At 35.1% G+C, this 27,168-nt stretch overlaps 2 protein-coding genes across 4 annotated transcripts in view; both read left to right on the forward strand.

Moving 5' to 3' along the window:
- Window positions 1–712: 712 nt before the first annotated feature.
- Window positions 713–6,281, forward strand: LOC129928442 (uncharacterized). 2 transcript variants are annotated; one of them, XM_056042903.1, is made up of 4 exons: window positions 713–883; window positions 1,940–2,182; window positions 3,040–3,157; window positions 5,031–6,281. In XM_056042903.1, exons 2-4 carry the CDS (start codon window positions 2,175–2,177, stop codon window positions 5,508–5,510), a joined length of 606 nt encoding a protein of 201 aa, XP_055898878.1. In that variant the 5' UTR covers window positions 713–883; window positions 1,940–2,174; the 3' UTR covers window positions 5,511–6,281. The 2 variants fall into 2 exon arrangements, with proteins under 2 accessions (XP_055898878.1, XP_055898877.1); XM_056042902.1 differs by having other exon boundaries at window positions 713–879.
- Window positions 6,282–17,558: 11,277 nt separating this feature from the next.
- LOC106072078 (choline transporter-like protein 2) overlaps window positions 17,559–27,168 on the forward strand; it is a 29,082-nt gene continuing 19,472 nt past the window's right edge. For both annotated transcript variants that reach the window (XM_056042162.1, XM_056042163.1), the window contains exons 1-4: window positions 17,559–17,830; window positions 25,462–25,510; window positions 26,512–26,585; window positions 27,008–27,086. In XM_056042162.1, the coding sequence (XP_055898137.1) occupies window positions 17,674–17,830; window positions 25,462–25,510; window positions 26,512–26,585; window positions 27,008–27,086 (359 nt within the window). In that variant the 5' untranslated portion in view covers window positions 17,559–17,673. The remainder of the gene's footprint in view (window positions 17,831–25,461; window positions 25,511–26,511; window positions 26,586–27,007; window positions 27,087–27,168) is intronic.

The raw sequence follows: 27,168 nt of genomic DNA on the forward strand, positions 1-27,168 counted from the left end.
ACTATATTTTTAGACCTCATTCTATTATCAACAAGAGAGTTTATTAAAATGTTTCACTCAGTTTTAATAGTATCTTATATTAGTTTATAGTGCTCCATTCCTTTGGAGAAATTACTCCATGAAGACTAATATTACTAATATATTCTCTATTTGGGACCCCTCTACAAAAAATAATAAAATAACTAGAAAAGAATCAAAATAAAGTTATAATATATATTCATATTGGACTAGAGTAATACAATTGGTAAAATACGAAAACACTAAAGTTAAATACACCCCAGAAAGTACCAATAATACATAAAACATTGAACCATAATTGACAAATACAAAAATATAAGCTAATTAAATACCGAACTCAGAAAGACACTTTTCTTGTTTCTAATGCTAGGACATATTTTTACAAGGACTTTTTTTTCTTTCTCAGTGACCCCAGTGTCATTAGAGCATAGAAAGGTTTGCCTGAATCCATGACTTAGTATAGTATTTTTTCTTTCTAATTAACACCCATAACTTGATTAGCATATAGCACGTACTTATCTACTTATATCAACTTCTGTCATTTATAAAATAAGATAAGCAATGATAGTTGTAACCCACGCTACCAGGGACAATGTCCCCATATTTCTCTCAATGTTAGAACCTCTCAGAGTAAGTACACACAGTCTAAACTTGTCTAAATCCTGTCCACTTGATCCGATCCATTTATTCAGTATAATCTGCCTTGACGTGAAACCAGTCCATTGAGATCAACAACATATCAATTTACACTTTCGTTAGGTCTGGACTAGTTCCAGCAGTTAGTTCCGGGGTGCAACAACATAGAGCTTACGATTTCATACATCTAGGGAATGACGGCGACATCTTCTAGACGTTCTTTCTGTAGGTAGAATATAGTTAGAAGTAATTAAATCATAAGGAATAATCATACCTATATAAACATTTCACTTTGCGATAAATCTCTTCTAGTCTTTTTTAGTTTCTTTACAGTTGAAGCTATATAATGTTTTTTTTTTATACATGTATACAATTTCACATTATATTTATCCAAGTTTAGTAAAAAAAAAAAAGCTTTTTGCAATGGGGTTCTAACCTGTATGGATTTTTTTTTTTACTTTTTAAAAATCAGATTGTATAAATGAATGTTATTATATAAGTATATGTTTATTATGCCCTGCTCGTATTTATGCGTTAAAGCTAGTACTGCATATTAATTAGAGACTTTAATTCATTGGTTTTCATGGCTGAATCAGGCAACTTGCCCCAATGCTCTAATTACACTCATTGAGAATATGAAATAAGAAATGGCTCTTATGTTTATGTTTACCAGGTTGTGTTTTAGTGTTTTTGTAATTTGTAATTGTAGCCCTAGGTCGCCATCATAGTCCATATGCAGTTTAAAAATGCTTCTTTTTTTTGCACTCTGTTTGTCTCTCTTGTACAACTGTTGTACACGTTATGTCTTGTTCACCCAATCTCGGATCAAGTTAAAATTGTACACAATCATTTCTTGTACCTGACAAAAAAATGATCAATTGGTTAATTAATTATTGGTAATTAATTATTTTGGTTGGTATCGAATAAGGAAAAGAAATTGTACTAGACAGATGTTGCGGTATAAGTTGAATTAGTCCCCTTTATACTTTGTCGCGTAAAAGTTTGAAACTAACATTAGATAGCTATGAAACCTTCTATTTTCAAAAGCACTTTGCTGGCACAGTTGCTAGTGTGTTGAGTCCTCAAGTTTGAATTCAAGTCGTACAATTAAATACATTTAAAAAGCTGTCACGGTAACTTTCACCCAGACACCCTCTTCATTCTCCAAACTAATTAATATAATTACACTTAATAGAAACGTTATAGTTTTCTTCTTAAATGTATAGTCTACACTGACATTGTGGTGGATGAATCAAAATACAGTGGCTTTTGTTTTGTTTAACAGGTGAACATTTGTAACAAGGTCAAGGTAACGTGTTTATATTCCAGTCGATGTCGTCCTGGACTCCTAGCAACTGTATTGCAGACTGTCCAGTAACCAAAGAAAAAAACAAAATACGAAGTTTAAAAAAGCCGACGACCTAGCTTAGCCTACTTATGAAATGAGAAAGAGTTCCACAATGCCATGCTAGTGTTATAGGCCCTGGTCATTGACAACCAGAAGATCAACAGGATATGAGATGGACAAGTGAGTGAACAAATGTGCAGACGATAATGGTTATTTCCGGTGTTGATATGGTGCGCAAAGGTGCACGCGTTCAATATAATAAAGTATCGTTCTCCACCATAACACTAATGGTTGTTGTTGGTTTAGTGCTGACTGTGAACCTAGATCTTAATTCACAAGGTGGCAGCGGTGTATTAATGATCAAAGGTAATCATTAATAAGTATATAAAGGTTTATTGTTTGCAATAATAAATAGGCAACAATTCAAGGCTACGCCGTGCAATGGCAGCTAGAAATTTACTTCCTGTACCCGAACCGCTCGAGGTAGAAGGTAACATGGCCGCTAATTGGCAAAAGTTTCACCGGAGCTGGCGAAACTATGAGTTAGCCATTAAATTGTCGGAAGAATCAGAGGAGGTCAGAGTGGCCACCTTTCTAACAATTATAGGGACAAAAAGCGATGGACATATATGAAGGTCTTGAAATTGAGAAGATCGTTCTCCGCCATGACACTAATGGTTGTTGTATGTTTATTGCTGACTGTGAACCTAGATCTTAATTAACATCCGGAGTTGACATTTTACATTCTATCTATCAACCCTTTCATCCATTCCTTCGTCCACCGTTTCGTAGTGTCTATCTCTCTGTATAGGTCCTACTTATTTTCTCCACCATCCCTATCTAGCTATTGAGAAGCCAGCCTACTAGACATGAAATGAATGTGGGATTAAAATAAGGCCAATCACCCCACGTCTAACGTAACAATAATAGGCCTATAGGCTTACCCCCCATTAGCTTTAGTCTTTTATTTAGCACCTTTTTTTTTATCTTCTACAAAACTTAAACGTTTTGATTGTTGAAACCATTTCTTTCACCAGCGATCTCAAAGATCTGCACCAGAACCTCGTAGGAGACCGACGATTGGCTAAAGACTACCAGGAACTAGAGAGACAGTCACTGCGTGAAATTGTCAACTGGAGACAAAAGAGAAGAGAGGTAACTCTGGCTAAGTTTTGATTGTTCATGTTTTAAAAGAATTATCTCCCCTTTCAGACCTTGCGATATATATGGGGTTCTGTGGCCAACGGTTAACGAGCAAGGTGTCATGTGGTCAGCACAACGACCAACCGCCTTTACTTCCCAACTAAAGTCAGGTGCCCATTAGAGTTGGGTGGACTCAGGGGCACCCTAAAGATCGCGAGATTCAAAATCCCAGTCTTCACTAAGATTCGAACCCAGGACCCCAAGTTTAGAAGCCAAGCGCTTAACCACTCACTAACCATGCCCCCTTTAAAAAGAATAATCCATATTTATACATAAAAACAAGGGAAAAAGGATACTTTTTAAAGAACAAAGCTTATCTAAGGTAAAGAATCTACCATTTATCTCAAGATGGCTCTGTTTAGCTCCTTTTTGGTATATAAAACAGAATGAATTAATAACTACTAATTGATTAACTAATTAGTTGTTTTTTTTTTTCATTGGTTTGTGTATTGCCATTGACTATGAATAATTATGCAAATTTTCAACTTGAGACGAGAAAAGAAGGTGGTAGAAAAGATATTACAAAACGTAAAAACGGTGAATAAATCCATATATACATCCACATCTCTCATCAAGTAGTATATATTTCCATAACAAACAAAATAATTAATTACCAATAATTAATTTACTAATTGGTTATTTTTTTGGATTGATTCGTGCCTTGTCAAGTACAATGAAAAATTGTGCAAAGTTTTAACTTGATCTGAGAATGGGAAACGGGAGAAAAACATATTCAAACTTTTTACCAGACAGACAGACAATCAGGTGCTATAAAGAAAGGGGAAAAATAATAAGGCTGCAAATGAGATGGTTTGCATTACATTTGCGATAGTGTTGTTAGTTGGTGTAGAAATCATATCATTTCCGTGAATCGACATTTCTTATTGTTATTATATTAAGGCTACGTCATAGAAACAAGCTCAACCTTCACACTACCATTAGCATGTATGCAAAATACTGTCGAAACACTATTTCTGTATGTAACAATGTAGTTTACTGTATCAAAAGATTGTTATCCATACTTCGCCATATTTGTCCAATTGTCACTTAAGTATGCAACATGTGTAATGTGATATTGTCAATACGCAATAGAAAAGTAAATAAATGCAAGTCTGACCCATTTTTGAGCACATATTTTTTTTTCTGTAAACGAAAAACGATTTTACGAATGGGGGTCGCCGCCTAGTGGTTTAATTATATTAGGGGGTCGAGTAACTAAAAAAGTTGATAACCTTTGTATTAGGGGGTATAAGTTGAATTAGTTCCCTTTATTGTTAGTAGGAAAAAAAAATTGTAAATAACTATAAAATCTATTTTTATAAGCGACTCCCTGGCACAGAGGTTACCGTATTGGCTTGAGGAGACTGAGCAGGCATTAACCCTAAGTTCGAAGTCAGGACGCCCACTTTAATTTTGTAAAAATATAAATACATTTAAACAGCGGCGAGCCAGATACCCCCCCCCCTTCTTTCTCCCTCTCCCTTCAACACCTTTCAAACAGGTCCAGACACGTGATAGGATCAAAGCGTAGTGAGAAAGTTAAACTCATGAAATTGCGTAAAACAAAAAACCATTGGTAAAAGTATTTCTTAATCGCACAGATTTATTATTGTCAGTCTAGATCTATTACAAATTTAACTCTTTCTATCCTAACTGACGATACCAGCGTTGATTCCACCAGAATGTGGTAAATAATTACGGAGAGAAAGAGTTAATGACATGACTGATCCAAACTAAGTGATGTAATTACACTTACTATAAGCTTTGTTGTTGTTTTTTTAAACAGTATTTTTAAAAAAAATATTTTGCCTATTTTTCTATGCAGATTGTTAAAGACTATAAAAGGGTAATACAAAGATCGCCTGATACTGACGAATGGATGCAAAGTCGAAAGGCTCGCAAAGACTCGTGGCAAACACGAGAACGAGACGAGATCTCCAAACGTTACTGCAGAAGATACAAACATTTCCGAGCGCCACCCGATTTGAAAGAGACAGCTGACAAAATAAAATCAGTCATCAAAGAAAGTGTTGGAGAGTTGGCATTACCAAAGCAAACGCGCAGCCATGATTTCAGTCCGATATCGACAAAGCTAACGCCGCATGGCGCGAAACGTCGCCATTCCGTTCCGGCAGAGTGTCAGACGTCCAGTCTGCCGGAAATCATTGAGCCGTTGAGAAGAATGACTCTGGGACACATTGAAATGACAAAGGACGTTCACAAAAGCGGTTCGAATCTAGGGAATAGAGTTTACCTGTGTGACATCAAAGACAGAAAATATATAGTCTGTAGAGACTACCCGTAACACACAGGGAAGTTTGGATCTAACAACATAGCATTATAAACATTATATGCACTGGGTATCGATGATTTTCTATGCCAAAGGAACGGGAAGAAAACAAAAACAAAACAATTACTTATGAGACAGTATGAAGGTACATTTTATATAGTACCCAACCTTAATCTATATTCTTGAAATAAAGGAATTAAATCTAATAAAGTAACAGAATTAAAATTATACTTTTTAAGTTTTAAATCAGACATCTCACACCATATATTCGAAACTGTCGACCAATATAAGCCTATATTCTCAGTACTCAACCACAAAGTCCATTCATCGTTCATCACTTTTATTATCTAAGGGAGGGGCGGAGGGCTTGGTCATTCAGTTTTGTGCCTTGGCATTTGGCTGTAAATCTTTTCTTTGCCCGAATTGTTCGACTACAAACCGGACATACCATGGGTGGGCAACCTTTTGTATTGAGGGTCGCATACTATTTATTTTTGGTATAAGGGGCCGCATATAATACACACTGGTGTTATATATGTGTATTTGTGTGTGCGTGTTTATCTAATTATTCAGATTCCAAATCTTCAAGTAGTTCTCTGATCTGGCGGTTGTTAAGTCCCTTAGACCTGATAAAGTTGATCACTGTGACAATTGGGTCAATAATATGCTGGATTTTCAATGTAGCTTTGCAAAAACTTTTCTGATGGATAACACAGTAGAGAAGTCAGAGTGCATGGTCAGAAGGCTATATCTCCCTTTAATGTCAACATTTATCATCTTTAACAATCCTAGACAGGGCCGCCGCTATCTATTGTTCAATGTGTGCATTTCACGCAAGCGGCCGAATCATTAAAGGTTCCTTTTTTTTAAAATGTTGGTTTAACAATTAAAAGTTACTTAAATATTTTTTATAATTTTTAATGATTCCATTATCCATTGCAAACTTAAAAGGACAAAAAACGATATTCGTACTATAAGAAATTATTTTGGAAACTTATTTAAAACAAAACAAAACAAAAAAAATATAGCGTCGAGTGAGGGATTCCCACGGGTTTTTCCATAGGCGCCGATTCGATTCATTTCTGGCCTTGAATTTTCGCGGGCTTTGTGTGATATTTGTTTCGAGTGGAATAGCCTGCCCTGTAAGTAGATCTAGTTATAAAAAACTCAATTTTAAAAAAACTTTTCCTTTTAAATGGCTCTTAGTTAATTAAACGTTGAATATTTTTGGCCGATTGTAAAGTCTAGATGTAAATCTACATTAAGTTCATTTGCGTTCTAGTTAAAAATACATATTAATTAAGCTCTTTTCGTAGTCGAATCAGTTAAAAACGATATCTATTTTATATTTAACATTAGATTTACTTAATATTGAATTATATATAAAGGTACTTAAGTTCCATGTTAGTGCTTTCTTTCATAAAAAAATTGTGCTAGTAGGCCTATTCCTTAGGCCTATTGGATTATTTTTACTATTATTCTGTTTTACATCAATTGATCATCTGTAATTTTAATGCAAAGTTTCTCAAACTTTGGGTCCTGGGGGGGAGGGGGCGCAACGTCCTGACAAAGACTAGAACTGTTTTAGGCAATGTGTGAAATGTTGATTGCAAGTATATTATTAATTATAAAAATTTCTCGAAATAATTTTCTTTCTCTAAGTAATCTAAAGTAAGTGTGGAGTTCATTTAATTATTACTATCAAAGTGAGCATTCTTTGTAGAACTGCATTGTAGGCCTACAGGGTAAATGCAGTGGCGTAGCAAGGTACCCGTGGGCCCGGGTGCAAGAATATGTTGGTGGGCCCCTTTTCCCAATAAGATGAATGTAAAGTGAGACAGAACAATTGAGTAATTTGAATGTATTGATAAATTTACTAAAAGACATTTCAATGCAAGTAAATAATAATGTCTTTACGTTTGATTCAGACAAGTCATAGTGTCTTAAAAGTCAATGTTTGTACAATTTCTTAACAGAATTAAACGACTTAAAGATGTTTCAATTGAATAAAGAAATGTTTTATGAGTTCTACATTCGACACATTTACATTCGTAAAACACTTCTAGGTGTAAGACTGTTAATTATTGATACATAGTGATGGGCAAAAGTTAACAAAAAAGTTAGAAACTTTTAGTTTAACTAAAAAAATAGTTAAGGCCATTGTTTAACTAGAAAAAAAAGTTTAGTTAAAATCGTAGTTTTATTAGTTTTTTAGTTACTAACTAAAAAATTTAATTAAAATTTGTAAAACTTTTCAACATGTGGTCAGGGTTGAAAAGCACTCCATGTTTTCTGGTCATGTGATATCAATAACTTTGATTATCAAAAAAATGATGCAGTTAACAACTAGTTAGACAGTATGCATTTGAAGAGGGTTAAGTAAGGTGCTGGTAGAAGTTACAGGAGTACATATTTGCACTTGAAAGTAGCAGAATTATAAAATGTTAGACAATTTTTGCCAAAAGCTTAATGCAGTATTATGAATGAGGTTGTTCCGAATGTTTTTGTGAGCCACGTGGAGGTGTTTAATTTCTGTTTCGAGTGGGAATCTGATTAGTGAGTTAGGTCAATATTTAGTGGGTTTAATCAATTGCGGCAAACAATATTTTTTTAACTGCAGGAACATCAAGTACACCCTTTTTATAGTCTTAAGACTTATTATTGAGATCTATTAAGTCTAAATTAACAGCTAGGCCTATATAGATCTAAAAGCATTAGGGTAACCAACTCCAGAAAAAAAAAATCTTAATCCACACACTCTTGGACCATATAGTAAATAGACTGTGCCAGTCACTGTGCCCAACTGATTTTAACAACCTGGTCAGCTAGACATGGTTCCACGACAATTCGTTCACTGACATTTCGTTCACCGACAAATCGTTCACGACTTTTCGTTCACGCGACTATTCGTTCACCAGACATTTCGTTCACCCGACAATTCGTTCACGCGACATATCGCTCACGGACTATTCGCTCACAGACAACTTGTTCACCGACTACTTGTTCACCGACAGTTGGTTCACGACAAATCGTTCACGCGACAAATCGTTCACGCGACTATTCGTTCACGGCACGGACAAATTGTTCACAGACAAATCGTTCACTGGATAGTAACATATTGTTTATATTATATATTTTCGTTGCGTGTTTAATTTATTTACATTAAAACTTTTGTAGCTATTATTTCCAAAAACAAAAAATTTCTAGAGATCAGGTCTAAGTCTAATCCGAGTTTATTTAATTTCGTTGTTGTTGTTGTTGTTAATATTTGTTAATGAGGACAGTATATGATAAAAATAATAATTAAAAGAATAAAAGAGATCTTACAAGCTAACTGAAAAATGTAAACGGGCCCTCACTTTACTATAGGTAACATTTTTACTTTCACCTTTAATATACCTTTACATCCCCTCTTTTTTTTTTTTCATCTACCTGGAATCTAGCCATTCATCTGGATACTCTAGTTAACACCTAGTGGAGTGCTAGTCAGACTGGCTCCTCTGGAAGTAATAAAACTTTATTGGACATTGCCTATACACATTTTCAATCTGTTAAAATTGAAAATATCTACTAGACACTAGTATAGTACTTTCCATCAAGTTTAAAAGGAGTTTTATTTTATTTTTATTTTAGTTAACTTGTTTCTGTATGTCACCACCCATTGGTAGACTAATTTTATTGCTTGGACTTCAATATCAAATTTATGGAAACAATTTAGCTTTGTTGTAGGCCTATTGCGATAAATTTATAATTTTTTGACAGGGAACCAAAATATTTCCTAGTGTTGTATATGTAATTAGTTTTTTTTTCTTAGATGTCTTAATTGATAAGTATTAACCTTAGATCTGTATCTAGTATGTGACGTTCAGAGTTGAACAATGAAACCATGTATTGTACCAAATCTAGTGCCATTGTTAAAAATATAAATAATCTCAGGTAAAAACACTGACAGGATTGTGGAAAAAAATACTAGTTTCTGTGTGTATATTTGTTTTTGTTAATAAGATGTCAATAAAATGGGTATGTTAATTAAACATCTGGACCGCTATTAAGAAAATAAGTAAATATGGGTAGGGCGAACAAGACTACATGACGGACTTGAGTGTAAAAGAAGGCCTACATGTTGAAAGTAAAAATGTTACCTGTAGTAAGGTGAGGTCCCATTTAAATGTTTCAGCTTGCTTGTAAGATCTCTCTTTTCTTTTAAGTATATATTTTATCACATACTGTCCTCATTAACAAAATATTAACAACAAACAAAAAATTTACAAAGAATTTCGGATCACGCCCGATCTCTAGCAATTTTTTGTTTTTGGAAATAACAAGTGAACGATTTGTCTGTGAACAATTTGTCTGTGAACGAATTGTTAGTGAACGATTAGTCGCGTGAACGATTTGTCGTGAACCAACTGTCGGTGAACAAGTTGTCAGTGAACAAGTTGTCTGTGATCGAATAGTCCGTGAGCGATATGTCGCGTGAACGAATTGTCGCGTGAACGAAATGTCTGGTGAACGAATAGTCGCGTGAACGAAAAGTCGTGAACGATTTGTCGGTGAACGAAATGTCAGTGAACGAATTGTCGTGTCCCCGCTAGACATACACATGACGAATTTAGGAAATTTAGGCACCGGATATTTAGGCACCGCGTATTTACGGATATTTAGGCACCGGATATTTAGGCACCCGGAAATTTAGGCACCCGGATATTTAGGCACCCGGAAATTTAGGCACCCGGATAATTAGGCACCCGGAAATTTAGGCACGGGATAATTAGGCACTTTTTGACAAGGCGGAAAATTAGGCACCGGATAATTAGGCACTCTTTAATTAGCGACCTTAATTTTGAAAGTAGTTTTAAAATGTTAACGTATATGTTATCCTTATAAGGCTATGGGCTGTCGGTGACGTTATACAAAAATAGCAACTAGAACGATTCTAGCTAAAGAAAAGTTGAAACAAAATGGGAAAAATGACAATCATGAGAATGTGTGGAAACAAAAGACTCCTGAGTATATAATATAGACATCACAGGATTCAGGGGAGGGTTGGTAGAGATGATACTCCGCTCATTGCTTCCGTCCATCACCAACCACTAAGGTTGACTGGTGAGTTTTTTTAAATTGATGATAATGCAAATTGTGTAAATATTTAGTTACTAATGTAAATACTTAGGATTAAAAAGTATTATAAAATATTTTTATTATGTCGGGGAGTGTTGGTGATAAATATAATCGCAATCGCCCTCTGCTTGTGGAAAAGGGAGGGGTCGTACTCTTAAAATGGGATAGGCGGGGGGGGGGGCGCACACACTCTCACTTAAATGAGAGGATTTCTCGCAGGTAGATGTAAACTTAGTCGTAAAAGTTACGTAGTGAATCTGAAGGCTACACACTGGACTAAAGGGTATGGAAACACAAAGGTGTTCAAATGGAAGTCTGGGGATTATATTTTAGAGGCCTTCCAAAAACTTTGGTAGACACATTTCTGTTTAAACCATCATAATAATAAGAACAATAATAAAAATAATAATATATAAAAGGGAAATGAAGATAGTTAAATTTCATTGGCAGTTTTGAAAGTTAGGGAAACGAGTGTTTTGATGTTGTTGTTGTTTTTTTAAATCATATATGTGTGTGTGTGTGTTTAATAATGTGTGTATGAAACCTTTTTTGTCGTTGTTTTTTTTTTTTTTTCATTCTGAAGAAAAAAAAATTATATAAGGTAGGCCTACTGAACACAAAAGGAATGGGGGAATCGTACCTTCTCGAAAATTGTAGTAAATATATTTGGTTTATGATAGAGAAGGCGGAGTTAAATTGGAACATCAACAATCTTCTATAAGCAGAATAAGTATTAATAAGAGACCAATATTCCAAAAAAAAATTATATTTAAATTTTTAACTCATCTGTCTTTTCCATAAACTTTTTTTAAATTTTCAAAACATTATATTTTATCGTAATTTCTAGCCGTTTTGCGATTTCCATTGCTATTTATATAAATATTATATTACATAAATTTACATATATATTCAATAAAAGTTAATTACCACATTTGAAGGACGTAACACACCTATACACTCACACAATAGATCTTCCTAAAGGGGTTACCTATTAACAATATAAAAGAAGGAGTGTTGATAATAGATATTAATGGTATTATAAAATATGTATACTACTTTAGTTTATCAACATATTTAATTCCTATAAGTAACGCGCGCAAATCCACCCTGCTCATTTCAATTCCCACTATAAGAAGACAATTTTCTCCAGACTTCCATTTTAGCAGTTATGTTCAATGCTGTACCCTGCCCTGTACTCCAGTGTGTAGCCTTGAGACTCATTGCGTCATTTTTACGACCTCGTTCAACATCTACCCGCCACAAATCCTCTCCTTTAGTGGGAGTGCGTAAAGGGGGAAGGGCTAAGGTCAGGAAGCAATGAGAAGAGAATCAACTCTACCTCCCCTTCCCTGAATACTGTGAGGTCTATATTTTATAATGACTATTAATCCGGAGTCATTTTATCCACACATTCTCATGATTGTCATTTTTTTCCTCGTTTTGTCAGTTTTCTTTTATATCATGAAAATTCAGTTAGAATCGCTATATTTGCTATTTTTTTGATAGCGTCACCAATAGCCCATAGCCTAAGGATAACATATACGTTAACATTTTAAAACTACTTTCAAAATTAAGGTCGCTAATTAAAGAGTGCCCAATTATCCGGTGCCTACTTTTCCGCCTTGTCAAAAAGTGCCTAATTATCCGGTGCCTAAATTTCCGGGTGCCTAAATATCCGGGTGCCTAAATTTCCGGGTGCCTAAATATCCGGTGCCTAAATATCCGGTGCCTAATTATCCGGTGCCTAAATTTCCAGATACCCCAGAAAGTAAATAGACAGTGTGTCCGACTGATTTTAACAACCTGGCCAGATAGACGTACACGTGTAGGTCTATATAGTGTACTGAGTGTGCAGTCCATAATGACAAGATCACCCAGTTTTTTTTCCCTTGCGCGTTTAACGGTTATGCAATAGTTTTAGTTGTATTTTTAGTGGTCAGACAAGAAAATAGCACATCGGCAGGGTTAGTCAAGAATGTATTTTACACAATAAAATAGGTATACAGGTCAAAGGTTTTAAAAACTCCAACGATTTCGTTTCTATTTCTTTGGATACTAGATCTAAATTTGAAATTCTAAATATATGTTATCTAATGAGATTTTAAACTTCACCAGTATAAGTAAGAATTTCCGTTATATAATAAGTTTAAAATAATAAATAAATAAAAATAATTAAAAAAAAAAAGAATACCATTATTTTCTAAAGGTTTTAATTCAAGGCAAAAATACAAGCACACATATTTATTTAGACATTTTAAAAATTTTATTGTGCACTTACGTTTTTGTAAGAAGCATATTTTTTATTACTGATTTTATTATAGCTAAATATTACTAGAATGTTAAAAGAATAAGTTCTAACCGTACCGTAGGCATAGAATTGGATGATTATATATCTCTATAGGTTTAGTTCAACCCTGCCCCCCCCCCCCCTAAAAAAGTTATGAAAAGTTTGTTATAGTTTAATTAACTTTCTTTAGTTTAGTTTAACTATATTTTGAAATTCATGATGAACTATTAGTTTAACTACTTTATTTTAGTTGAAAACTAGTTTTAGTTTAACTTTTAAAAGTTAGTTTAGTTCCCATCACTATCGATACAATTAAACTATAGTCTAATTCTACTTCCATCATTAAACAGTAACTAGATGGAACATTTTTCTGGCCTTCTAAGTAGCAAAGTCAGTAACCAGTGCGTCTATTTCTAAACTTTCAGCTGTTTCTCAATCTATGGAAAGAACACAAAGTGATGCCATAACCTGCTCTGTGTCATAGAAATTCTTAAAATATTTTTTCCTGTCAGATTTCAATATTCATAGCAATTTTAAATAAAGCCTAATTAGAGGTTTTTGTATAAATATAATGGTAATAACTTTCTTTAAGAATTATGAACCAAATAAATAATAATAATAATAATAATTATAATAATCGTTATTATCCGTAAGGAAATTTGTCTTACAATTTGTGCATTACACCAAACAAAAAACATTATAACTATAAGAAACCAAAGTGTACATTCACACCAGACTCACTCATAATTTACATGTGACAAAGTTTATACCAGATTGTTCTTATTTAATGATTTGATTGCCAGGGGAACAAAAGAGTGTTTGTGTCTGTTTGTCTTTGCTATCGGTGTCTTGTATCTCTTTTGTGATGGTAAAATCACGAAATCCTGACACAAAGGGTGATTCTTTATTTCGAGGATCTTGTTAGCTTTTTTATAGATGTTTGTCTCAAACAACTGCCCAAATGGGGTTTGTTTTTTGCCAATGATTTTGCCAGCAGCATTGAGGATTCTATTAAGTTTATTTTTATTTTTACTAGGTATTGATTAAAGATTGAAACTTTTCCATGATCAATTTGGACATCTTTCTATCTTCTAGATCTTGGTTATAAACCAGCTCTCCAATTCGGTTTTGCCATTCATTGTAATAGCACAAGCACGATACCTATGATGTTTCTTTTGCTTGCTTAATATTTAATGATATTTTAATTCTGTTGTAAACATTTTTAACATAATACAAAAGAAACCAAAACAATATGATGGAGACTGGCACTACTAGGCCTTAACAGTATGAACTTTGTCGGATCGGATATATATTTTTATAACATTTTGTAAGTCTGTTAAGATCTCAGACTTCGTACAATTTCGGAGACTGTGCATTTATTAAATGGGAACAAAGTTACGTATTTTAAATACAGAAAATAAAAGAAACAGATTAAGCTTTTAGAAGAATTGAATAATAAGTAGATGTGTGGAAATATTAATTCTTGACCATCAGGACTATCTCACTAAACCTAATTGTCATTGTTACTCGCCCCTTTCCTTATTTGTCTGTACAACACATTCAAACTTTCTACATCAAACTCTCTTCTTCCCACTCCATTCAGTATAAGCCTATTTATACTAGCAATGGTTTATGAACATACATGGAAAACAAGGGGGCGATCTGGCAACACTAGTCCCCTCAAACGTACATTGAAGGCTAACCACCATGACAATAAACCTGAAGGAGAACATTTCCTTACATTTAATTAATATTAACTCTAGCTTCAAACACATGGTGAATGTTTGAAAACTAATATAAAGTTTCGTGCCACGATATTTCGAGGGAGCTTTTCATATTCTATATGGCATGACTTTTTAGAAAAGTGCAATTTTTTTTTTCTTTAGTGTCATCCCTAAGTTCTCACGTGGCCACAGGGACAGACTGGCTATATGGGCATTTGGGCAAATGCCCGGTGGGCCGGTACTCAAATGGGCCGGTAGGGCCACCGAAATGGCCTGATCGAAGTCACTATGGCACATATTAAGCTGTTAAAGGTTTTATAATTTTCTTCTTCTTCTTCTTCTTCTTCTTATTATTATTATTATAAAAGGCCCTCTGAGCGTGGCGTTAAAAAAATCTTTCACAGACATTACAGTGTAATACTCTTTTAATCGAACAAATTTTCCGAAAATAAAATGTAGAATGTAGAAAGTGCTACTAGTAGGCTTCATCTTTTTAGGGCCTACATAATTGCTGATTTAAAAAGACGCTATATTGCTTATTAAGATATAGAGTTCACTGTATGCATGCTTATCGATACATTATCAAATTTAACAATGATTTTTAAGGACCGATACACCTAGAAATGGATGCCCATCACATGATTGAGAATTTGTGGGCCGAATTTTATAGAAATGCCCGGGCCAATTTTGACACCCAGTCCGCCCCTGCGTGGCCCCCATTAAATTAAGGATGTTGAGCGTAAGTGCAATAAACCCCTTTGCGCCATTGTTGCTACACCACGAGCTGTAGGCCCCTAATGGTCGTGGGCCCGGGTTCATTGAACCCTTTCGCGCCATGGATGCTACGCCACTGGGTAAATAGTTGATAGAAATAAGATGCTGGATATTTTGATAGATTAAAGGTGAAAGAAAGTATGTCTAAAATGTGATCAAGGCAACTACTAGAAAGATGCCAATTGCTAGATCAAACTTTTTCTCATGATGATTATGGAAAATACGTTCATTAATCGTGTAAAACAAGGCAATTCATTTTTTTTTGTCTGAAATATTGCCACATGAAAAAAAAGTGCTTGCACCCGTAAATAATAAACTCATCTTGAAATTGAATCTTATTAGGCCCTATCAACTCAGTGGGCTATTTTACAAATAAAGAAATGATGTATAAACTAATTATAATAAGGTGTTGGATCATTTAAATACTTACTATCGTGACTGTCGTGGTTAAAAAGGTTCCGCTTGCAGCGTGGTCGTAATAGTCATTATATAGAAATGTTGCTCCGGATTTAAGGCAGTGCATCAATCCAGGGTCTTACCCTCTACAAACTCTCTCTCTCTCTCTCTCTATCTATCTATCTATCTATATATAATAATAATAATAATAATCTTTATTATCCGTAAGGAAATTTGTCTTACAATTTGTGCATTACACATTATATCAGGGTGCGTCAAAAATGTATACACACTTTGAACTGGATCGTCGTCACTTAGCTGTTGCCCCAGCCTTGGAATGTACACACAAAACTTGCCTTTCATCAGAATGCGTAGCACACTACTAGCACTTACATCACTCTCACGTGCCGCTTGCCTTGATAATTTTTGAGGTGAACGCTGACACAGTTCCAAGACTCATCACTTGTAGCTGTACGAGGTCGCCCTGATCGACCTTTTGTGCACATCACACACTGTTCCATGAATTTCAAATTTGTCTCGTAGACGTGTAATTGTTAACCTTGAAGGTGGTTCTGTACCATACTCACGTCTCCACTGTCTTCGAACCGCAGCTACATTCTCAAACTTTCGGTACCACTTAATTATCTGCTTCCGCTCGTCAAAACTCAAACGCACGTCCGCCGTGTTGCAATTACTGATGCTGAGGGCCACCAGTTTGAACATTACTCGCATTAATCACATTTATTTTTCCCAGTGGACTTAAGCTTTCCATGTCCAGAAATTTAGCATTGTAGAACGGGAAATAAATTGTCTATGACAGTTCAAAGTGTGTATACATTTTTTGACGCACCCTATAGATATGGCCTCTTTCAGTCGCGAAGCGACTAATGGATCATCTCATGGAAATGGGATGAATGCCTGAGCATAAGTTGTAGTCGGAACGATGTCGCCCACACATCAGTTCCCCCTACTCCACGCAGCTGATGTATCCAAAGGAACGGCAGTGCCGATACAGTTTGGGGTCAGCGGCGTCGCAGGTTCTGCCAGAGTGTAGCACTGGGTGCTGCCAAAATTATTGAAGGGGTACGTATCTGTCGAAAGAAAACATTAAGAAACTAGAACAGACACAAAATATGCCTAAAGCAGTGAAATTCAAAACTTTCAAACATTCACATTTGACTTCAGGAGAGAAGACTCAAAAGTAAAGTAACAATCATACATATATCACCGAACCATAATCTTCAAATACAAAAAACAAAATACACACACACAAATCTAATAAAATACTGAGAAAAACACAAAGATAAAGGCACATTCCTCGTTCCATATGCTAAGACAAATTTGTACAAATGCTCCTTCTTCCCTGGTGCCATTAGAGCATGGAATGGGTTGTCTGAGCCATCCAGGAAAACCAATGACCTGGCAGAATTTTTAAGTCATTGGTTAATATGCATGACTAAATGCATGACGCGTAGGACGTAATAATCTTCCTTTTTAAAGTAACGTCTGTATTACAGAATGCCTAGGCAAATAGGAAATGTAGAGTACTAGAATTATTTCGTACTTTGCCAAAAAAAAAGCCAGGCATTTATAGACTCGAATACCTGCATTCCGCACCTTGCCGGTAACATCTCTCTCTATATATATATAGGTCTGTGATTGGCATTTAAAATAAAATAATTGTTTGTTCCGCTTCTCAGTGATTTTACTTTTTACGAAATAGATCAGGAAAAGATAATTAGGCCTAAATATAAAACCTATTGTTTATGTTCGATACTAGATCTAGATCTAGAGTATAGAAAGATTTGATATCTAGACTCTAGACGTCTATATGTAGAGTGTAGATCGTATTCATTATAGATCTAGATCTTTAATAATGTCTAATACTAGTACTAGTGTTGATGGGGATATACATTTACGCCGTTTGAATGTAGAGGAGGAAAAAAAATTAGTTGCTGAAAAGTTCAAGGAAGGGGCAGTAGATGATGGTGCTGATGCAGATTTTACTGATGGTCGCATCCTCAAAGAATATGGTAAATTAGTGAATATTCATATTATTTAGATCTAGATTCTAGATATAGACTAGATCCAGCTAGTCACTTTTTAGACTTTAGTATAGACTTAGGACTTAGACTTAGTATATCATCAGTATATTCATTGCTATAGGCACTATTATTATAGCTATACTATAATTTACTATAAACTATAAATAATAATATTATTACTATTAGTCTATTACTATTATATAATTATATTATAAATATATAGACTATTACTATTATTTATAGACAGTCTCTACTCTAGACTCTACTCTATTTTTTTTTTCTAGATCTATAATCTATAATACTAGATCTAGACTAGATCTGTTTAGAACTTTAGTCTAGTTCAGATTAGAACTCTAGAGTTAGGATAAGACTGTTAATAGTAATAGTCATAGTGTTAAGTCATAATTAATAATAATAAAATAATATTTAGAATATAACTTGTCTAGATTGAGATTCTAGAGCAATAAAAAACTAGGCAGTGTGACTATTAAAAGTATATTTCACAATACACTGGCTAAGCCTACATTTTTAAAAGATCTCTGACACAGAATATATGACCGGTCGTTTCATTGCCGGCCATTTCAGCCCCAATTAAATATTTTTTTCTTAGTCATTGTGTAATTGTGCTGTTAAGACTTTGCCTTTAAGCCCTCATTTCATCTAATATATAAATATGTTTATTTAGAAAACTTTTTGATATTTTGGACACGTTATTATAGTGTTCCCCCTTGTACCCATTGAGAAATTAAAGAATATATTTCAATAAGTAGATATATTCTAATGCGGAGTTTGTATTTAGTAATTTTGTTTCTGTTTGTCGTAGGGGTGTCAATACTATCCTGTGCATATTGGGTGATGTAATATTCAAAGGCCAACTTGTGGTGGAAGTAGAGAAAATCTTTTGAGAGATAGAAGTACGATTTGAATAGTTATGATTATGCTGCCCTGCGTTCATAATTTATCAAAGTCCAAGGTGTGTTGGAAGTAGTGGAAATCTTATAATATTGCCGCTGATAACTTATATCCTGAAGGCCATCTTTCACTTTATTAGTCAGCTGTTCTTTCTTAAATATAAGCATGTCTTTTCAAACTCAGATATAACATTTTGTTTATTCTAATAAACGCTGACTGAAAGAAATACACAACACTGGCAAATAAATTACAAATGGTGTTCAGCAATGCGAATCAAAGAATCATCTTCTGTAATTACTATCAATAGCCTATCTATTGATTTCATTTAACATGCAGTAAAAAATTGTTACCTTAGCTCTATATCTATAGAGGTTTTTTTAAAAATATTTTTATTGACATTCTTTTCTATTCTTATTTATTAATGTTAATACTTTTTGACATGTAAATAAAAATATGAAATATTGTTAATTTCATACTTTTTGCAATAATTATTTGGTGGATTGGAGCAGGGGTGGGCAAATTACGAATGCGGAGTGTTTTATATGTCCCGTGGACACCTACAGAAATAAGGTGTGCCCACAGTATATACATATAAAAATACAAATATTTTTTTTGGTATTTTTTCTTGCCATTTGAAATTCTGTATTTTCAGTATGATATAATCATATACAATTAGTCTAGTAACTTGACAATTAATCAATTTAAAATATCAATACAATTAACAGAACAAGACACGCTAAGAAAAAAAATGTTGTACGTCAATGCTATTGACAAAACAAATGTTCAAAATGAAAGTTCATTTACAGCATTTTTACAGCTGATAGCTTTGTTGGTCAGCTTTGTTGGTCAGCTTTGTTGGTTAGCTTTGTTGGTCACTACAAAAAATAAATATACAGAAATGTATAACAATCCCAGCATTGTTTTGTTTCCAATATAATTTATTTGTTGATAGAACTGTTAGCAACATTTTTTGATCTCTTTCGTCATGTCATTAATAATTCTGAATCATGTCCACAGACTTCGTATATTTTATAAATTCAAGGAGTGCATGTTATACCATATTTATTTTTCATTATATATATATATATATATATATATATATATATATATATATATATATATATATATATATATATATATATATATATATAATTTATTTTATCATTATCACGTTAGTACATTATAATAATATTACAAGTCAGTTCTGTAGCATTGCTAGATTTTCTTTTGGAAAGAAGGTTTTTTTTTTTTTTTTCTTGTTTATTATTAGACTTAAGTACTTTTCCCATAGAATCCTGAGTTGTTGTGTTGTTGTTTTTTTTTGAGACGAATGTGATTGATTGGTGTCTATGCCTCACGTGACATGTCAATGTTTGATGCACATCAGGAATCACATGACTAAGTTGACATTATAAACTCTCGACTTCTTCATTCTGATTAATTCTGAGCAAGTTTTCATTCCGTCACTAACGAAGACATAATTCCTAGTAGTTTCCCCTGATTGTTGAAATCGTGTGCTCGTCAGACACAGGAATGTACCAAACGTGACAAACACGAGTTCTCTCTCTTCACATCCTCGACGAAAATCTGTTTCAGAGATTTTCATTTCTCCTAACGGTATTTTGTATTCTTTAATAAACTTTGGGGAAATTAGTAGTTTATAAGGCGCACATCAAAGGAAATTTGTAGATAGAATCATGGAATACAATAAGGCCATGTCTACGTTTACGAAGTTAAGTAAAATAATTTGTAGATAGAATCATGGGATACAATAAGGCCATGTCTACGTTTACGAAGTTAAGTAAAATAATTTGTAGATAGAATCATGGAATACAATAAGGCCATGTCTACGTTTACGAAGTTAAGTAAAATAATTTGCCGGATTTTACTTGGCTAGATTGACCAACATGTGACCTACACATTCAGCCACTCTGATGTCCAAATTTTCGTTTTCTGTGCCTTAAACGGTAGCTTGTGTCATTATGTGCGGACATCGGACCACACGAGGCTTTTGGGCTGCACCAATGAACGAGCGTATTATTTGATATTAAGAACTTACATAATACAAATATGGAATGGAACGACCGTCTCTCTCCTTTCATGTCTATTGTCGATATTAGAGCCTGGTCCGTTCATTCCTTGAGAACCATCGCATCTTTTTTCTTTTCTCATTCAACTTCAAAAGTGTTGATCCTGTGAGAACTGTCCAGACCTGTATTTCTTGAAGCCAAGTTGGGAAAGAGAATTTCTCTGTTACTTGGATTCAACTTAATTTATGTATTTTTTTTCTTTGGGGGAGGGGGAGGAGCGGTGGCTGAGCGGTAAAACGCTTGGCTTCTGAATCGTGATCCGGGTTCGAATCATGGTGAAGACTGCTTCTGAGTCAACCCAGCTCTAATGAGTGCGTGATATTAGTTTGGAAAAAAAAAAGAGGTTGTGTTGGCCACATGATACCATCGTTAACCGTGAGCCAATAAAGCAGACGGCCTTTACATCATCTGCCCTTATAGAGAACGACTCAACTGCATGTTGACAGATCACATTTTACTAGAGTATAGTTTAGTTGCTAGGAAAGAAACTAAAGGAATGGACACGTGACACAAGGCGAGGAGAAAGACTGGCTGAGCAAACGTTATTCTAGCTTTCTGTAGGAGCTGAACGATTACAAGAATGTCCTGAACCACAAATAAAGCGACAGACAACAGTGTCAGCTGAGGCCTCGTGTTACAATTCACACAATTACAATTTGGATGTTACAGAATATTAGGTTGGGTTACACATCACATCAACCCTTGTGCTATTAGAGCATGGAATGGGTTGCCTGAATTGGCCAGAGCACCAACGACGTAATTATCTTCTCTTATAAGATAACGTCTGTAAATTATGAGATCAAAAAAAGAAGACATTAGCCGTTGTGCTATGATGTTTAAGTTTTTCTAAAAGCCCTTCATCTATTGGTGCCGTCCCTTTCTTTTTTTTTTAACAAAGCTTGTATCAATTCATTCTGTCTTCTGTCTGTCTGGTAAAAAGTTTGTACACGTTATTTCTCCCACACATAATCTCGGATTAAGCTGAAATTGTGCACAATTATTTCTTTTATCTGACAACACAAGAATCAATAGCTATTGGTAATTAATTATTTTGTTTGGTATCTCGAACAAGGGAAAGAAATAGTACTTGACCGAAGCTGAATTAGTCCCCTTTATAGGTCTTAGTCTGTAGCATACACTCTTCGCTAGCAGAGCGGTTACCATGTTGGCTTGAGAAGCCCGAGAAGGCATTAAGCCCACGAGTTTGAATTAAGATCGTTCACTTTAAAAAAAAAATACATTAAAAAAAAACGATCAGCCAGATATCCCGTTCTTTCAGCCGCACTCCTTTCCAAGTGGTCCAGACAAGTGATAGGATGGTAGCGTAGTGAAAAAGCTAAAAGCATGAAATTGCGCTAAACAAAAACAATCGGTAAAAAAATATTTCTAATCCCACAGATTTATTGTTGTTAGTATAGTATAGATCTATTACACATTTAATTACATGACTGATCCAAACTAATTGGTACACATTAAAATAAGCTAAGTATTTTTTTTTTTTTCCAAACTAATTGGCTTTGCATACAACTAAAAGGTGTTTCCGCCCCCCAGTGATGTCTCTATGACTCACATTGAACTAAGTCTTCTCACCTTATACTGTACTAGCAAACAAGCTTGTCTTAGTGTGAGGGCTAGTGTGTGTGTGTGTGTATCTGCGTTTGACATGTCCTATCAATCACCAGGACAGGTCCACGCATAATCCGTCTCCCCCACTGCCCCCACCAGCAGGTTATGAAACTCGCGTGTTACCTCTGTGTTCGGGGTCTTGCTCGATTTCACTGGGCTGCTGTGTTGATTGACAGTCTCTGTAGCTATTTATGACCGCTAATTTGTTGTTTCTAGTTTGTATACAAATGTTTAGGCTGGCTACGTTCTATCTCTATTTCGTATTAAAGTATACTTACTTGTTCTATTTACAGTGTTTGGAAGATAAGTGCTCTTCTTTCTTCTGTTAAGTCTATCACTTAAAGAGTCTTTTGTTCCCCACTCCTACTTCCCCCATACTTTGGCATTAGATACACAATCTGCTGAGAGGGTAGGCTGACGTCACGCTAATTGTCCATACCACTGGCACAGAGTGCTGGACAAACGTTCCGGTTCTAGATGTGTACGTGGGTCAGATTGTGGTGTAGGACGTTCAAGATGTAGATCTACTCAGTTCTAAACATAGAACTTTGCAAGCTTTGGTAACTAGTATCTAGCTGTGTGTTAGACCTTTGATTTAACGAGTGCCGTCGTAACCTAGTCTGTAGGGGCCGACATAGTTCGAGTTCACCATAGTTTGACTTGGTATCTAGACCTCTTTGAGGCCGTCTATGCAGTCTTTAGGCTACTCAAATTCTGAATCGGATGTACTCTCTCTTATAGCGGGCCATTGCCAGGACACTTAACAATGGACAGTGAGTATAAACATCGGGGTGAGGGGGGGGGATGCGCTACGCTGCGTAGCCTATTCACACAATCTCATTTCCCGGAGATTGTTTACATTTTGTTTTAGTAGTTACAACTAAATACTAAACTGTTAAATACCATCTTACCAATCTTTTTTTTTCTTCTGACCTTTATATAATTTGTTGCATTATCTTCTATGTAGCTTATTACTAATTATATTTTCCTATTCTTATTGGGGTGTGGGGGTGTGGTGGCTAATGTTTTACCAAAGGGAAAAGATAATTAGTTTTAGAACGTTTCAATATAATTACCTGCCTCTCTCTGTATATTGAACTCTTTACATTGGTCACGTGACATGCTAATTTGCTGGGGCAACAAAAGCGTAATGAATGCATAATTATTGCTTATTTTTATTATTTGTTTTGTATTGTTTGACATGAGGGAAGCTACAGAGAGTCCAAAGTCAGCACTTCTTGAAAGACCTGATCACAGAACTAGATTGATCCCTTGATGGCCAAAGTCTTGACCCCATTCCTTAATGGCCAAAGTCTTGACCCCTTACTCCCTTGTCAGTCATTCCTTGTGCTATCAATGGAACAGTGCCGAGCTTGTAGTGTACAGCACACATGGAATGTCCAATTTAGGTCAAACTATAGTGTAGACAGTGTTGGGGGACAGTCCTACTGCAGTTGTGTCTACACATTACTCCGAAGTAGAATGTCATGTCACATTAATAATTGACAGTCACATTTGTCCATCATCTGATCTCCTCTGTGTGGAGCTTTTGACATCTGTCCAGACATTTGGTTGTCTCTTGACTCTATTTTTTATCATAAGTAAATAAAATTCTGCTTTTACTGATGCTGCACGCACTTTGTAAATTCAATGTTTTAGAGTAAAAATGATTTCAAAATCCTATTCTTGTAGGCCCAGATTTTCTCTGCACTGTCTTGTAAACATCATCAATCTAGTACTTCTGTCAGATCATCTCATGTTTACTTTGGTTGTAGGGCTACATATTGATAAACAACTGAGGTTGTTGGTTACATATTGATAGACAACTTAGGTAGTTGGGCTATATTGATAAACAACTTAAGTAGTTGGGCTACATATTGATAAACAACTTAGGTAGTAGGGCTACTTATTGATAAACAACTTAAGTAGTAAGGCTACATATTGATAAACAACTTAGGTAGTAGGGCTACATATTGATAAACAACTTAGGTAGTAGGGCTACTTATTGATAAACAACTTAAGTAGTAAGGCTACATATTGATAAACAACTTAGGTAGTAGGGCTACTTATTGATAAACAACTTAAGTAGTAAGGCTACATATTGATAAACAACTTAGGTAGTAGGGCTACATATTGATAAACAACTTAGGTAGTAGGGCTACATATTGATAAACAACTTAGGTAGTAGGGCTACATATTGATAAACAACTTAGGTAGTAGGGCTACTTATTGATAAACAACTTAAGTAGTAAGGCTACATATTGATAAACAACTTAAGTAGTAAGGCTACATATTGATAAACAACTTAGGTAGTAGGGCTACTTATTGATAAACAACTTAAGTAGTAAGGCTACATATTGATAAACAACTTAGGTAGTAGGGCTACATATTGATAAACAACTTAGGTAGTAGGGCTACATATTGATAAACAACTTAGGTAGTAGGGCTACATATTGATAAACAACTTAGGTAGTAGGGCTACATATTGATAAACAACTTAGGTAGTAGGGCTACATATTGATAAACAACTTAGGTAGTAGGGCTACATATTGATAAACAACTTAGGTAGTAGGGCTACATATTGATAAACAACTTAGGTAGTAGGGCTACATATTGATAAACAACTTAGGTAGTAGGGCTACATATTGATAAACAACTTAGGTAATAGGGCTATATAATGATAATCAACTGAGGTAGTAGGGCTACATATTTATAAACAAATTATTTATATATTATTGACTTTTTTTTTACACTTATGATTTTGGTTTAATTTATGAAATTAGTTTGGGTGTTTTGATGTTTGAGGCACTCAGGTTATTTGAAACTCTTAAGTCAGCTTAATATTCCTCACTTGGTCAAGCATGACGGCAGTCATGAATAGTATAGACCTTTCAGATATATAATTAAGGTCACTATGTTTCACTGAAGTTAGTATTTAGGTCAATATTGGTCACATGATTAAATATTATTATTTGTTTCTTCCTATCACAGGTGAGCCTATTAAATACGATCCAAGTTTTAAAGGGCCAATAAATAACAGGTAAGTTGAATCATTTCTCACAACATTGCCAGTAGCTAGGGTGGGGGAAGGAGGGTGGAGAATTGGAAAATCCCCCCGGGCCCCCACTTGAGGTGGGGCCCCCAAATGAGTGTTTTTTACATTAAAAATTTAATATTGCACAAAATGCAGAGGCCCCCAAACGATGGAAAATTCTTAGCTACGCCCCTGCATTGGTGAATTCACTGACATGTAAGATTATTTTTAGATTGCTCTAATAGCTTCTTTTATGCTTATAGAATGCTCAGTGGGTTATGGTCCAATCTCTTTTGTGGACCAGTGGGGATATCTGGGGGAAGGTTTCCGTGCTGCCTTTAGGTGGTCAGCAAACACAACTCTGCTACAGTCAGGATTGAAACTTGAGCCCACTTATTAGGTGCTGAAAATGGTATTGTCTCCCTTTAACTGGTTTGAGTATAACAGACAGACACATGTGGCTGAGTGACATAAACTGGCCCCATCAAGGGAGGGCTTGAGTTTGTTTCTCCACCCAAGCTGAGTTGTATTTGCTGAGGGCCTAAAGACAGCACAGAAACCTGCTTCCTATATATAATGGTGGGAAGCGTGGTCGAGAGGCTAAGTGCGCTTGAACCTGGCTTGTCTTGGCTGCCTAGAAGGGGGCTCGAGGTTCGACACCCGACTCGGGCAGAGTTGCGTTTACTGAGCACCTAAAGGCAGCATGGAAAACCAATTCCTAGATAAAACCGCCCCCCCCCCCCCCCCCGGTCCACAAATGAGATTGGGCCAAGGCGCTCTGAGCATGCTATAAGCATGAAAGTGGCGCTATATAAAAGCTATAATAATAATTATAATAATAATATAATCATATAAATATCGTGGTAAATGTTTTATTTATGTTGTGAAGATATAAGAGGCTTGCAGTTTTTTGGGGTTGCCGACCCCCTCTTGCTAGCAAAACGTGGCTCCGTTGCTTGCATCCATGTTATTACAATTTGAATATTTGTTTGTGTGTATTTCTTCAGATCATGTACAGACATTATCTGTTGTATCATCTTCATTATCTTCTTGATGGGAATGGCCGTTGTGTCCATAGTAGGTTAGTACCTGGTCATGTTTGTCTCCTGTTCTCTGTGTTTTGATTAGGTCTTGTTTATAAGAACAGCTTATGAATGTAGTCCTGGCTATGTTTGCGTCTGCTAAATTCATACATTTGTTTAGGATTCCAAGTCTAGATCTACTTGGCTAACATGTCAAGGACTGTTCTATTCATTTTATTTTGTGACAATTATTTAAATAGAATGATGATCAAATATTAGTTATCTACCCTGTTTCGTAACACTCAGATGGTTGGTGCATTTTTAGAGGCATATTTGTTCTCCTATGCAGTTAATAAAAATTCTTGTACATGCCTGTCTGGACAGAATGTAATCATTTAAGCTTAAAAACAAATTTTAACATTACATGTAAGATTAATTTTTTGTTTGTTCATATTGTTCAGATGATTTCTGTTCTCATTAGGGTACGCAAGAGGTGATCCGATTCGACTAATCTACCCAACAGATTCTCATGGAAATATCTGTGGTTACGGTAAATACAGGTAAGACATTGTTACTTTGTTTATAGCAACTAAAATGTGTTTCTTTTTTGGTCTTCAGCAATAACTCTAAGTTTATGAAATT

This window comes from Biomphalaria glabrata, chromosome 9 (genome assembly GCF_947242115.1).
Source record: "Biomphalaria glabrata chromosome 9, xgBioGlab47.1, whole genome shotgun sequence".
Taxonomy (NCBI): domain Eukaryota; kingdom Metazoa; phylum Mollusca; class Gastropoda; family Planorbidae; genus Biomphalaria; species Biomphalaria glabrata.